Below are 15,634 nucleotides of genomic sequence, written 5' to 3'. Positions count from 1 at the left end.
GGTCACGAGCGGTACGCACCGGCGCGGCGCGGCAGGAGCGCGGCGACGCTGGCCGTCACGCCGGGCATGCCCTTCACCAGCGGCAGCTCACCTACAACCGACTGCGTTACTGCCCTGCCCATTGTGTTGCTACCCTGCCCGTTGTGTTGTTACCCTGCCCGTTGTGTTGCTACCCTGCTCATTTGTGTCACTGCCCCGCCAAATTGTGTTAATACCCTGCTTACGTCCCGGTGCAAATGGAATACAACCCATATCATTTTGCATATCACCCAATGTGTTACTGCCGTGCCCACTGTGTTAGTGCCCTGCCCATTGCTCGTTAGTTGCCCACTGCCCAACGCTAATGGAATATTACCCACCCCCATCGCCTATCGCTTTCTGCCCGCTAATCTACATGCAGTAACCCAATACTCGCTACAAACGCGGTGTTCACAATGCTTTTGTTGGTTAGTAATTTCATACATTTATTATTCGAATTGCGACGAATTCTGGAGATAACAGTCGAAACACTTCGACGGCAAGTGACAATCATATTTTTAATACGACATCCAGACTAACACTACAGCACCGCGGTAGTAACGAATCGTATAACACAGAAAATATCAGAAACAAAACAAACAGTCCACAACATTTGTAAAGGACCCCTGGTTTGTATCCTCCATTTCTGACATTTTAACCCAAGCTTAACCCGGCGTAAATAATAATAAGAAGCGTTAGTATGCGACTAGGTGTCGACTGACTGATGTGAAAGCCATGCACCCTACCGATAGGCAGAACTGAGTGTATGATTAAACGTCTTAATAGATCCTTATAGATTTTAATATACTCCTGACAGATAATTTAAGTGGTAACTTATTTTAGGATTCCATAAAACACCTAAAACCACTATGATAGTATGTTAAGTCTTGTTTTAATAAAATTAGGATTCTGGGGTTTTCAAAACTTGAATTCTGTCTACTATATAATGTAAAATGTTGTCATTACATTTATCTTAAAAAGCGTAAAACTTAGGGGGTTTTACGCTTTTAAGATAAATGTAATGACAACATTTTACATTATATAGTAGACAGGATTCAAGTTTTGAAAACCCCAGAATCCTAATTTTATTAAAACAAGACTTAACATAAGCTAAGCAATTCTCGCTGGCATTTTATTTTACATAAATATTTTATAGACATGTATAAAATATTTAGCTTGTCAATTCAATAATAACTTTCATAATATTGTAACGTCATGCGCATGCAAGCGTATAATTTAAGAACGCATCAATATACAAATTTGATCATACACCAATGTCTATTAGTTTGCATATAAGCTGAATAGCTAAAAATATTTGCCAATACTTTGCCAATTTTCTTGAGAACAATTTTCCAGGATTTTTTTTCGCTGGTTTTCAATCTATATGCATACCGTTTACCAAGAGTGTAAACACTACTTACAAAAGTGTCTACTGAACTATACAAATTGCGGCTACTATTTTAGGTTTACTTTTTTTCTGGATGACAAAAATATATTTCCCTTATGTTTAACTAAATATAATAAATACTTAATACGAAAATTGTACAGAAAAAAGTAGCCAAATTTAGCACTAACTTTGATAGTCTTGTCATAAAATCATTTTGTTAATATGATCAACCGAAACCACGTCGAGCGAGAATATAACGACATCATTTTTTCTCACTTTAACGTATCAGCGATAGAAAGAGACAACAATATTAATAAGCTATTGGAATGGGATGGTACAGTATGTTGTTATAAAATATTTATAACATTTATATTATGTTCAGATCGAATAATTATGTCATAGTTTTATTTACTTTCTGCGACCGTAGATGCGTGACAACTAAATTGAGTCTGGTCAAAGAGCATGTGGAAATTCGTACAATGACCCATCTCTACTAATCTCAGTAAAAGAGAAAAGTAGGTAGGGACCAATATACGAACGTTTCTAAGTGCTTTGCGACTTAAGTTAACTTCACTATTTAATAACAAGTCTTTTAAAAACATCGGATCTGAACACAGTATAGGTGCATAACTAAAAAGCGACGGGCAAATAATATATAACAATGGATAAATAAATATTGTCGGTGATAAAATAATAGTGAACGTGTTATGATGTGCAACTCAAAAATAAACACATTTTATTCTTATAAGTACTTATAACTACTTAAATATAGACTTGTAAATATACTGCTGATGTAAATAAATATATTATACTTTCAGCATTATACATAAATTATGTTTATGTGTTTTTCATATACTTTTGGGTGTTCTTTTAAGAATTTTAAGTTTCTTCAGTGAAGTTTCTAGCAGCTTCATAACGTAATATTTTACACTTATTTATAACCTCCAGGTTTTTAACCAAAGGTCTAAAACCATAATTTTCATCTCTAAACGGAGGCTTAAAAAAGTAAGGTTATGTAACTTGTACGCAAATTACGTGCGCGACGCACGATGCGTGTACGTACCGTGCGTGCCGTTCGCTGCGGGCATGTCGACGTCGCCGCTATCCTCTTTAGTCTCGTTACTCGACACACCTGGAATTATTGTTAAACTGGCATTAATTTTAACTGATTAACAAGGATTACATATAAGTTCTTGTGAAGTATATAGTATACATACTTTGTCGTTCATCATCTTTTATGGATTTTCGATTTAAAATATACCATTTAATTCTGAATTATTAAAGTAACATTGCAGTTTATTCACGTTACGACCTTATTCATGTAAAGTCTAATAACGATTAGCTTTCATATTCGCCAATTATTGTAGTAAGCCTTTTATTTTTATTAAAATTTAGCTGTTGACGTCACGCAACTGAAGTTTATTTAACATATTTGGCAGGTTTTTAGACATAATTTATCTCTTTGCTTGAGGTTAACTGACCGTTGGTGTGTATAGCGGGTGTGGGTGTGGGTGTGGCAGTGTTGGCGGCGGGCGGGCGGCTCGTGTGAGAGATCACGGACGTCGCCATGCCGTTGTTCTCGTGCTCCGCCTGAAACATGTACGGTTCCTATAAAGGCGTACAAGTTAGAGATACTAGTTCGATAGCAGAGCAAGTAGAAATTCGTATAGTTCGCTAACTATCGCTACTTTGTCTCTTTGCTTGTGGCTCGATGCTAGCCTTCGAGCTGTGAGTTTTGCGGTCTACGCGGTAATTTTTGCTTGATTTGGAGTAAAACTATCGAGTAATATCGTATGTGAGTACTTAGCATAACAGTGTCGCGTCAACTCACGGGCTGGTCGGTGCCGTTGACCATCTCGACGAACTGGCGGCACTTGAGCAGGAACAGCAGGTCGGGGTCGGCGTCCAGCAGGCCGGGGTACAGCCGCCGCGCCGCCTCCAGCGCCTCGCCCACGCGCCCCGCCAGCACCAGCCGCGATATCCCTGGGGATACATCAGCTGGGAGTTAGGTTAATGACTGAGAAGGACAAGCCTCAAAGTTGCATTTAGACTAAACGTATTTTTTATAGATTTTTATCTTTTGTCTACGTAAAGCCCTTTGTATGGAGAAAATTACGTGTCTCAGCTCCGACTAGACCTTAAGGCTTCGGTTGATCGAGACATTTATTTTGTAGACATCATTGTCTTTTTATACAAGTTCATTGACTTCACTCTCTGAAACGGCGGATTTAAGAGTGATTTATAGCAAAAACAACCGTATGCAAATCCTTCGTCTTAAATGACTTTATTACAAATCAAATCTCTATAGAATTCGTTGCATACTTATAAGATCTGGTGCATGGTGATAAGCGTTACTGTTTTATCAACAATAGTAATGCCATTACTATGCATTATTATTGGTCAATGAAATGTAATAAGGTTATATTTTATTCACTTTTACTTGCATAGTAACAACACAGTAATCTGTGTCTTAGACCTAACACAAACCCACAACTACGTCTCTGTCCGATGTTGTCGTTAAAGACAGCAGCCTTGTACAAGTTAGGAGTATATTTATCTCTAACTCACTCTGTCTATTCTTGATGGAAGCTATGTCTTCATCTATGGGCTGTCCGGTGGCGCGGGAGAACGCCTGGGCGGTGCTGCAGTAGCCGTGGTGTACCAGGTATGTTGACACCATTCTGTTTATAAAACACATCATATTTATTATAGTTTTATGGATAAAAGATTTCAGAACTAGATACTGATGTCACAATGGAGTACAGATGAAAAAGACTGTATGAAATGTTACACACAGACATGCAAAGACAATGATATTAAACACAGATAGAATAGAAAAATATGATCCATACATTAAGTCGCAGTCGCTTACGCTTATATGTATATTTTATATTTATCTTACCATTGGAAACTGCCCTTACCTTTTTAGCTTGCCTTTTGCTTAATTACTATACGTCGCTGAAGTTTTTTAAGGCATTGACATCTTTTAAAAATCTCTTACCTGGTTCCCGGGTGCGAAATTTCATCACAAGTCTCCAGATGGATCAATGTGGTTCTTACCTTCCTCTCTCTTTCCTCTCATCTCTCCTGCCTTCTCTCTTTCCTGTATTCTACAGTATTCTCACCTGTGCAGCACCTGCTGCCACTGTCCCTGCTCATCGGGCAGCGGAAACTCGTCAATCGCGAGTCTGGTGCGGGCGCGCAGTTCCCTCAGCATATCTTCGATATCAAACACGAACGGCTGCTGGCCGAAGTTCGCATCCACCACCTCCCCCGGCGTCTGGAGTCCCACGGTGGGATACAGGTTGGGCGGCAACCCGCGGAAGGCCACGCCGAGGTGATGGCCGTTCTTGGTGTAGAAGCAGGTGTTGTCGACGAGGTTGACGCCGCAGCCGATGACGTCGCCCGTTGTGAAGGTCGGGCCGTAGGGCTGGCCGGTGCCCGACGAGCAGAAGGAGTGCCCGTCGTCGCCGTGGTACCCGTACGAGTGCTTGTCCCAGCCTACAACATCGAGACGACCTGTGATATTGTTTCATATCATTCACCGGGCGGCTAGCTACGACAGGCTACGCTACCACATACAATATACCTGGTATACGATCTGCAATAAAGTATGGTTAGTACGCTACTCTTCATCTAACACAAAACTACCAGAGGGTCTTCGGGGGCGCAGTTAGTCTCCACGGAACTCCGCTTGAAGCAAACGTTAATGTTATTGTACAGCAAGAAATAAATATAATTATATGACTATTGACTAGTCTAGGTTCTACGGTTGCGTTAGAAACATTTTTATATTCCATTTATTTTAGTCTTACGAGGGCTGCTATTTATATATCCGGAATTAAAAAAAGAAACAAACATATATCATTTAATATGGTTTTATTGCTTTTCAAAATATTCGCCGCGATGATCGACACACTTTTGCATACGCTGGAACCAATTTTCATAGCACTTTTTCCATTCTGATTGAGGTATCTCCAAAACGTGCATTTTGAACGCATCAACAGCCTCTTCGCGGCTCGAAAAACGTTGACCACGTAATTTGTTCTTCGCGTATGGAAATAAAAAGAAATCGTTAGGTGCCAAATCAGGGCTGTACGGCGGATGACCAGTCAATTCGATCTTTTGACCCTCCAAAAACTGAGTTGTTTCAGCTGAGGTGTGACAGCTAGCATTGTCGTGATGTAATATGATTCTGCGTTGTCGGTTGTCCTTTCTTATTTCTTCAAAGACTTCTGGTAAACAAATGGTCGTATACCATTCAGAATTAACCGTTTTACGATTCTCTAATGGCACTGTAGCCACATGTCCATTAATTCCAAAAAAACAGGCGACCATTTGCTTCAAAGTACTTTTTGCACGAGTAACTTTTGTTGGTTTCGGCTCATCTTGGAACACCCACACCGTTGACTGTTGTTTAGTTTCGGGGTCATATGCATAGATCCAAGATTCATCACCTGTGTAGATATTATAAACGGCTTTTGACGTACCACGGTTGTATTTTTTTATCATTTTTTTGCACCAATCGACACGAGCCCGTTTTTGATCGATTGTCAAGTTGTGCGGAATCCAACGCGAACATATTTTTTTTACAGCCAAATGTTCGTGTAATATCTTATGTATGCTCGTCATACTTATGCCTAAGGACGCCTCTATCTCGCGATATGTAACATGACGATCACGCATTATTAGTTCCCGCACAGCATCCATATTTTGTGGGACAACAGCTGTTTTTGGGCGACCTTCTTTATTTTCATCCGTGAGCATAGACCTCCCACGATTAAACTCACTGTACCAGTGATAAACAGTGGTTTTTGATGGTGCTTCATCTCCAAAAGTTGCGGTGAGTTGAATAAAGCACTGTTGTTGATTTAGCCCACGCCGAAAATCGTAGTAAATCATTGCACGAAAATGTTCACGCGTTAAATCCATGGCAAATGAAGACACGCAATTTTCAAAATGACGCCACAATGGAAAAATAATTGACAGTCACATGAAACAAAATGTATTCTTCAACCAAAGAGTTCTATTTTCAAATGTTGTAATTACTTTTTAAATATTGTTCTTGTAAGTGGCCAGTTCTGGATACATAAATAGCAGCCCTCGTATTTAGGCCTAGACTTTCCATTGACTTGATGGTATCTATTTACGTAATAGTGTCTATCAGTGAGTAGACAGGTAGCTTAGTTTAGAGACATACAATCAGCCCAGCCCGTGAATCAGTTGATACTCTCTCGCACCCATATACTAGTCGGACAAATCGTTTGGCTTCTCTAAATCTACATCTGCTATAACCTAGACGTAACTATAGCAGCAATCATAAGAGCATACAAGTTTAGAGTGGTACCTGGCAGGCGGTTCATGTTAACGCCGTGGGCGGACAGGCCTATGCCCATGTAACCATCACGTCCCTTGCTGACGATGCGCACTTCGAAGTAGTACAGCCCGCACGCAGCAGGGATGGGGTGCGTCGCGCGCACGCTCGCTGCGTCCTTGTGCGTTTTGCCGTGACCTGCAAATTGAGGGGGGGAGCGTTAAAAACGTGTTTTATTTGAATATCACAAAGTTTTGAAACGAAACAACATACGGGTTGATAAAGAAGTCATTCTGTCTTAAAAATATTGTCTACTTTCGGGTATAACATGCAGAAGTTAAATAGGCACCTCCTTGTGAGGAAACTTTATGGATGATGTGCCAACTTAATTTCTCCGTGTTGTAAAACTGCATGAATCACGAAACAGATAGAGGATTATAGACGTAGATACAGTTACACGTTTCAAAGGTGAAGGAAAGGAAGGGATAACAGTTAACACCACTATAACTACTATGACCTAGAGTACGAGTCTACAATTTGATACAACTATCCCGCCATAAGTATATTATTTAGCTTGATCGAACAAGGCACGACGCTGCATCAATATTGAATGAAAATAGTAGAATCAAAGTACAGGGCCTTACTACGAAGTCTTATAGCATCATTTATAAGAATTCCTAAAGAAATACTGCTGTAAGACCTCATTTAAAGGTCACAGTAGCCCTAGCACGGCCACCAGTAGAAATGCGAAAGTATAGACAAACTGTGGAGATAAACTAAAGGTGCCGTTCCGATCTTTACCGCGGCCAATCGCGACCGACAAAAATTCAATTAAAATGTCACTGTATGACAGTCCTAAAAATTCAAATAATATCCTACTCTATGACTTCAACTATAGTCTGTCATAAAGTGGCATTTTAATTGAATTTTTGTCGGTCGCGATTGGCCGCGGTAAAGATCGGAACGGCACCTTTAGTTTATCTCCACAGTGTGAATATACTTTCGCATTTCTACTGGTGGCCGTTCTAGGGCTACAGATCTCTACATTATCTACACATGCATAACAAGCGGTGCAATAGTATGACACGTAATTAAGCTCATCTCCATCCGAGATCTCTCAATCAGGGCCTCTATTTTCATACCTCTAATGTCCCTTCGATCCCTTTAACACACACGCGATAACATGACGCCTAGTCGGCATCCGGCATTATCGATAGCGTAGTCAAAAATCTATGGGATTTGACATACACATCGTAAGTGTCATGGCCACATACATACACACGTTATCCGTAGTCAATTTTCGAATTCGTTTCCCGTATTCGGAAATCCGAATGCATGGAATCAGTAGAATACACATTAAGGGGATTTACTTTAAGAACGTTTAAGTCACACGGAATTTCAAATGACCTGAAACACAGGGTATCCTAGCTTAGGCTCCAGTTCACACTCTAATTTAATAGGTTAAATACCTACTATGTTAAGTTGTGTGAAAAATAAATTTTATTTTATTTATTATTTTATTTAAATGGTGTAAACACACGAAAACGTGCGTATGTGACCAGCCTTAGCGATGCCCTATGTCAAATTCTTACTTCGCTAACAAAACTAACAAAACTGGCTAATGCGTTTTGACTTAGCACTCGTGTGCGTGCGAGTGACACTGCCTGCGCTTGAAGCGATAATATTCGAGTGATGAGAATAGCCCGCTGTTCCGGTGTACGCCCGAGGCCACGATCGCCTCGCCCTACGACCTACATAGCTCTATTGAATTCTCCCGTTACGAGTTATTATAAGTAGTTAAAAACTTCTCTTACAGTGATTCGATTTGTTAAAATGCTTATGGTCGAATATCGCCGACAAAAAAAGTGTTCAATGTTCTTAGGTCATGGATATTTATTCAATACTAGACTAGATGCCCCAGTGAACATCGTTTCACTGCTTCCCTAATATAAATATAGATATTTTAATTAGTTTGTTGTTGAGAACTTTATTTTTTGCGAAAGATATAACGGGGTCAACGCCCTTGCAAGTTATATCCATTTCAGTACAATTTTAGTACCGCAAATATGACTCATATTTTAAAACGTAACATTTAACTTTGTGATATTTTAATTTAAAGTTTAGATATTACTTCGGGGCTAAAATGGTCGCTTTGAAGAATCATGATATGAATCATAATATAATTCATTTTTCTAAAATCGCAAAATGCAACTCTGCTTGCAATTCATTTCTGTATTTTTGTACTGATTTGACATTTGTCAGTTTGACAGTTTTGACAATTCATTTGCTGAATTGATTGAGAGGAATTGCTAAATGTGACCATTTTAGCCTTGCTCGTTCGTAAAGTAGAGTTCTCCACTGTGGCTCTACATTATGGGCTCTCTTTTCAATTCTCTATTTAAACTAAAGACGTCGTTTCCTCAAAACTCAAAATATACTTACTTTGTAAGAAAACATTACCCTGCACAGTCGGGTAAAAAAGAAAGACACGAGTGTGCCTGGAAGTATTGATCCTTATGTCATCCACATAAAGTCCCACAGGGGCAAAACAATTACGAACACGGTACAGTCAATGACATCGAGCGGTATCAAAATCCGACCTTAGCCCTTTATAACAGGGTTCAAAATGGCCCCACCCGTCACTACCGTACATCGGTAACTGTACATCGGTCTCTGGCGCAGGTCGACGCCCCCGTGTTTACGTTGTTTACACACAACTCACAAGCGAAAACTGCGCAGATACATCGTACCACGCGTGACGCGACCACAACACTTGCCTTCGAATAATTATAATCCACTTATAACTAAAGCAACTACCGTCGCCCAGGGACACTTGCAACATCAGAAGAGCTGCAGATGCGTTGCCGGCCATCCCACACTGGTCGCAATGACGGTGGCCGGTTTCTTTGTAACCAGGCTAGATAGGCAGAATTTATAGTGCCCAAGTGTGTGCGCAGTACACAATTGGCTCTCTTCCTTTACAAACGTAACACAGTGGGAAGGGTGGACGACCCTGAGCTCTAAAGTCTGATCAAGCGCGTCTGACGCATGAATCATAAACATCAACAATGTAGTTGATTTTTGTTGCTTGTTGATGAGTTGATTGTTCTATGGTGATTGGTGACCTATGGATAGCTAATCGCTCAACACGTAGAGAAAGACAACACATAGAACCTGACCGATTTCCTTGATCGCTGTCATTATGTCTATATAATATTTCCGTAGAAAGCAACCATTTCTCTTGTCAATTGGTCATACTAAGCTAGAACAATTTCTCAAAGATAGAAAGCTGCATGAAACTCCAGAGAACTCATTGAAAGAATTTTAGTTATGTTGGCACAAAACTCAACTACGAAGAACTTTGTATAGACTTCTATTGACTAACAAAACAGCGCTTTCTGTAAGATGCATCATGCATACTTCTTCAGTAAATACGGGTAGACTGTAGTTTTTTTTTTTTGACTGCCTGGTTTAGGAGATATTTTTTTGAGAGTTTCATTCATTCGTGCTTGGCTACCGTCGAAAAGTTCTACAACGCTATTAAAAATATATATCCACAGCCGAATATATAACCTCCTCCTTTTTGGAAGTCGGTTAAAAACTTAAAATTCTGTCAAAAACCCTTAAAACCCTTAAATACATCGCGTAGTTCGATATTCAAAATGATTAGTAGAAATAGATATACATATTCAAACTGTTTATGGAGTCAAATTGTTATTTTGGATTTTTTTGCACAGATGCAGTAACGGCCGTTCCCAATATTTGATCTATCTCTGGTTTTGCCTTACTAGAGATAGGAATAGCTCACATTAGACATTAGAGACATATATTTTATGTCAATTGTGAGCAATTCCTATCTCTAGTAGGGCAAAACCAGAGATAGATCAAATATTGGGAACGGCCGTAAGTCTGCTTCAAAACAGAGATAAATTTTACTTGAGAATTCAAAGGAAGGGGAACATCTGATGAAATTGTTTGTTACTACGTAGAATGCAATATCACATAATATAATATAGGTAGAGTGCTACAGCACAGAAGCCGCTACTTTGGAAGCGCCGTACAGCGTACTGCACTCACAAAGTAAACAAGTGATAAGACATGTGCAACACCCTGAATAACTACACCATCTATAGCCTATATATCTATATATCTATCTATAGCCACAAGGCAAGTCAATTCAAGTCATATACAGTGTTGTAAGTATGAATCCTCTAGAGTCTAGGTTAGGGCTAAAGTCAAGCGCTAGATATACTTTACCCATTATTTTTTATATAACGAATCGTATGTGAGGGGGGTGTGGCATTTCGTCTGGGCATTTCATAAGTAATGAAGTAAATTCCGTGAGTATTAGGCTTTTTGGGTAGAAAATCTAAATAGATTTAATCACTGAGAAATCATCCATTGTTGTATTATTGCTTTTCATTTTTACGTTGAATTCTTTCAATAATTCACATTACATCAAACAAATTAATTAATAACTCTATCTAGAGAAGAGTATCAAAGAAAGAAAAGACAAAGTAACAAATATATTCTATACTCGGAATACTGCCACTGTCCACTGCTGAACATAGAACCTCCTTTTTTGGACGTCGACTAAAGCCATCAGCTAGTAAACACAAATGACCCAGTAAAGGAGCGCAGCCGCGGGACAGAATTAGAACCGCACTTGCCGGTGCAACGGCCGCTCCACCTGAACTTAGGGATGTCCTGACACTTATCGACTGTCGATAACTCGATACAATATCTTAAGAAGCTAACAGAAGCGTGTTTTACTTATCGACTATCGATAGAGCAGTGTTTTTCAATCTTTTGACCCCTTTACGGATTGAAATATACTGGCGACCCCCTCGTGTCATAGAAAGCCAAAGAAATACTTTTATTAAAAGGCTACCTTAGTTAGGTAATGATTTTTTTTCTAGTTTGGTATATTTATCTATCATACGTCAGCTTTTTCTGTCTGTCAGCGACCCCCTAGGGGTAGCGACCCACAGATTGAAAAACACTGCGATAGAGTATCTTCAGAAGCGAACCGAAGCGTGTTTTGCTTATCTACTATCGATTTAGTACCTCTAGATGCAAACCTAAGGAAATTTGAGGGCCGGAGGAAGGTCTAGGGCAGTCTTTTCCAAAGTTGGCGATAACGCCCCTTGTGGGCGCTGAAGGTCTCAAGGGTGTGGTCCCAGAAAAAAATGAGGGCATTGTGTAGAGGCTTGGGGGGTGATTTATTTCATCTGGGTGCATTTTAAATTGAAACAAGGGGGGCGCTAAAACATAATTTGTTCTTAAAGTGGGCGGTAGACAAAATAACTTTGGGAACCCCTGATCTAGGGCCTAGGGAATGGGTAGTGCCTAGATAAGCAACACACATTCATGTGTTTTAGCTCTGAGTAGGTTAAAGTTTAGACCACGGAAAAAGATATCGACTACTCTTTTGTGCGGAAATTGTAGAGTTCCCACGAAATTTCGTAGACTTATAATGTCATAGAGAGTTTAAAGTTGTTAGTGGCGGCCGAAAAGGAAGATCTTCCGACCGAGAGAGATAGCATGCTCGGTCAGGCCGAAGCCCACTGACGTCATTTCAGACGTTGTATATATCTTGCCGTTCTCCGAAACTTCGATAGCGCGATGCAGGAATGTTAGGCGAATTGTGGGTACCGCCACAAGAGTATTACGGAAATTCGAACAGGCCGAAGTTGTCAATTGAAGTACAAAAAATACGTTACGAGAAAACATTGATAGCGCGATTCAGTATTTGGCCTATTTGCTAATTAGTTCACCACAGCTTTAATAAGGTTTTAATAAAGTTTGCGCAATAAGAAACATTCCTTTCTGGAAATAGGATCTCTCAACTCAATTTTCTACTCAGCCTAGGCTTCTTAACTTGCTTATAACGCGTTTTTAACGCCCATTAATCCATTAAAAGGGCAGATTAAGGGAAGTCAGCGAGTGGGACCTAAGCCTCACGCGATGCAATTACCGGGTTTATCGACTCTACAAAAAGGACATTACGTTTGCAGTTAATAATGCAAATGCTACAACAAAGCACTATTAGAGCTACTCCGGTATTTGGTGGGGTTATATCAAGTTAATATTATTCGTGATCTATTGCCTGGGTTTTAAATAATCAGGCCAAAATACGTAGGTCCACCATCTGCTTATGATTTATGAATCAGTTTTTCTAGTGGTACATATTTCTGCAACCCCGATTTCACTACGTATGTTATGTAGGTATTGGACTTATAACTTAGTTTCCTTGTATTTTACTTAAACCTTAATATAGCGACATGCGATTAAAGCTATAATTTTTTGATCTGATTTCGTAATATTGTGCAATAGTCTACTCTAGAATATTATGATGTTTACATGTATAAAAGTCTGAAGAAAAACTAAGTCTAGGGTTACTTAATTATGTTATTGCAACGCCATAATATCCAAATACTATGACCATTTTGCAGAAATTACAAAACCTAACATACTATCAAAAAATTGAATATCTACGTCAATATTGTAAATAATCGATACAATATCACCACATCCCTACTATCATGAGTCATGCGGCTCATCCAAACCAGATTTCGCAGTACAGTTACCCTTTATATGGAGACCGCCCTCGCCCCTCGCCCCTCGCTAAATACCCCTTCTACAGCGTTGGAGTTAATATCATGAATATCATCAATCATGTCATCTCTATCTTCCACCGTATTTATTAAAGAGAAGGGAGAATTTTGACAAACTACGGTATCTGGGCCCTATTTAACGAATTTATTACAAATCGATGAAACGACGACGTAACCAAACGACGAAACAAGGCACAAAACTTCATATCGACGCTGTTTTAAGAATTAGTGTCCTACAGAAAATTACTTATTTAGTTATAAATGTAATGTTCTTTAGATCATTTAGAACAAGATTGCATTCATAACTCAACAAAAAGTAATGTGGGTTAATACACAAAAGCTTAACAGCGACCGTATAAATTTTCAAAAATTGTTTAAAATGATGTGCCTCGCACCATAATTTTTATTAAGTATATACTTACATAATATCTGTTAAGTTTGTATTAAAAATAAACATGTAACTTTTTACCAAAATTAGTTATTTGGTTGGTAACATAGAGAACTGTCTGTATAACGCTCAATCGATTGATCAAGCTAAATTTTTTGTGACGAAAATTGAAATATCAAATAACCTACACATGTCATAAAACACAACAGAATACTAGTAATATTGTTATTTGGCGTTATACAGGTTTATCAACACGTGAACACCGGATGGGGTCTGTGAGGCGACAGGCGCTTGAGGCCACAGTGGCCAGACACTCACCACGAAGGAAAGGAATGAAATTGACCACAACTATTAACTATAATATGTTAATAATAGTTTAAAAAAAAGACACTTTAGAAAAAACTAATTATTGCATTGCCATTGGCATTTCATTTATTGCATTGTCATCGTAATACGTATGCAAAGTTTCAAATTAATTAGACTACTGGAGATAGGTACAAATCGTGCTCAAAGATTCCGTTACATACAGCCCAAGCTTATAAAAGCGTGTTAATATTATAAAACGCCTGTTTCTCCAACCGCCAGAACTCAATTTCGCCTCCAAAATCATCAGTCAGTATTTTATACAGCATGCATCGCACAAGCGTATGAGGCTGCGGCCTACGACAGCATGCGTATTGCGTAAACACTGAATCGATCAAAATGATTACTGACAATGTAACAGTTGAGGAAGACTTTAATTCTAGCTCTATTTCTACTACTGATAATACACTCTCTAAATGACTTCTTGTTTGGTCTATTAATCTTAATCGTTAACTGTGACTCGTGATAATTTTTGATTGGCTCACGACTGGGGGGTCACGGGTTCAATTCCCGACGATCACGTGATCACAACGGACAACTTATCGTTAAATATTACATAAGACCACACTATTTACTAACAATGTATGTGGTAATTTTTATAACTTCGCAATACGCAATTTGGTTTTGATTAACATTGTAGAATGTAGAGTTGAGTTTGTTCATAAATCGTAATATAATTATTATTTAAATCCAGCTAAATCCCTTTGGCTCTACCAAAGGTAAGTCAACAAGTAAGTAGTTCAAAAATCTCTTGTTTGGAATTTATTCCATAAAGTTTTTTTTTCATTTTCACTTCCTATGAGGATTTCTATAGAGACGCCTCCTAAATGTTTGTTCTTAATTACACTAAATTCACTTAAAATAATATAAATTCAAATATAATAATAAGGAGCCAGTACAATCGTATTTAAATAAGTAGTACGTAGGTATTTTAAGAATAGAAATAGAAAGATATGACACATACAGCTAGACACATTTTAGGACAATACAAAGCTAGCTGCTAGGGATTAGTTTGCTATACAACACGTAGCGGTTAGGATCACTACAGACAACATACACTATAATATAAACACAGCGAACAAACAGGCAATCTTTAATTGTGCGTCCTGCCAAGAACTTATACCGCTAGCGTAGAACCGACGTAAAAGACCCATCCGATAGCGGACATCCAATTAAATCCAATAAAATTGATTCCAAAATCGTTGGAACAAGCTCGAATTCAAAACGTTTTCGGTCGAAATTTCCCGTGGAACATGCCAGGGATGGAATATGGCCGGCGGAGCTAACGAGACTGTTTGTTCGCCCTGGGGGCTAAGCAAGCACAATATCGAAACGATAACGTTGTTTACATTATGGGATTAGCCACGCGATGTAGCGAGCATCGCTCAATGAATTACTGAAAAGAGTGAACGTGAAGCCTAAGCGATTTCTTTAGGGTTCCTTTAGGCTGCGTTTCCACCAGAGCTGACCTAAGCTGTGTTTCGAGGGATGTTTTTCGTGAGAACCCATAGAGTCGCTTCATTCGCTTGACCTCGCTAATGGAGCTG

At 39.1% G+C, this 15,634-nt stretch overlaps 1 protein-coding gene across 5 annotated transcripts in view; it reads right to left on the bottom strand.

The window, feature by feature from the left end:
• Positions 1-15,634, bottom strand: part of LOC121737128 (ran-binding protein 10) — a 41,041-nt gene that overhangs the window by 4,160 nt on the left and 21,247 nt on the right. For 2 of the 5 annotated variants that reach the window (XM_042128686.1, XM_042128688.1), the window contains 7 exons: positions 6,753-6,917; positions 4,531-4,924; positions 3,974-4,086; positions 3,237-3,388; positions 2,887-2,995; positions 2,469-2,537; positions 20-91 (listed from right to left, as the gene is read on the bottom strand). In XM_042128686.1, coding sequence (XP_041984620.1) covers positions 20-91; positions 2,469-2,537; positions 2,887-2,995; positions 3,237-3,388; positions 3,974-4,086; positions 4,531-4,924; positions 6,753-6,917 — 1,074 coding nt within the window. The remainder of the gene's footprint in view (positions 1-19; positions 92-2,468; positions 2,538-2,886; positions 2,996-3,236; positions 3,389-3,973; positions 4,087-4,530; positions 4,925-6,752; positions 6,918-15,634) is intronic. The other 3 variants (XM_042128687.1, XM_042128690.1, XM_042128689.1) reach the window with 2 other exon arrangements.

Source organism: Aricia agestis, chromosome 20, assembly GCF_905147365.1.
Source record: "Aricia agestis chromosome 20, ilAriAges1.1, whole genome shotgun sequence".
Taxonomy (NCBI): domain Eukaryota; kingdom Metazoa; phylum Arthropoda; class Insecta; order Lepidoptera; family Lycaenidae; genus Aricia; species Aricia agestis.
The sequence above is the reverse complement of the archived record's forward strand: the minus strand, read 5'-3'. Positions and strand labels throughout refer to the sequence as shown.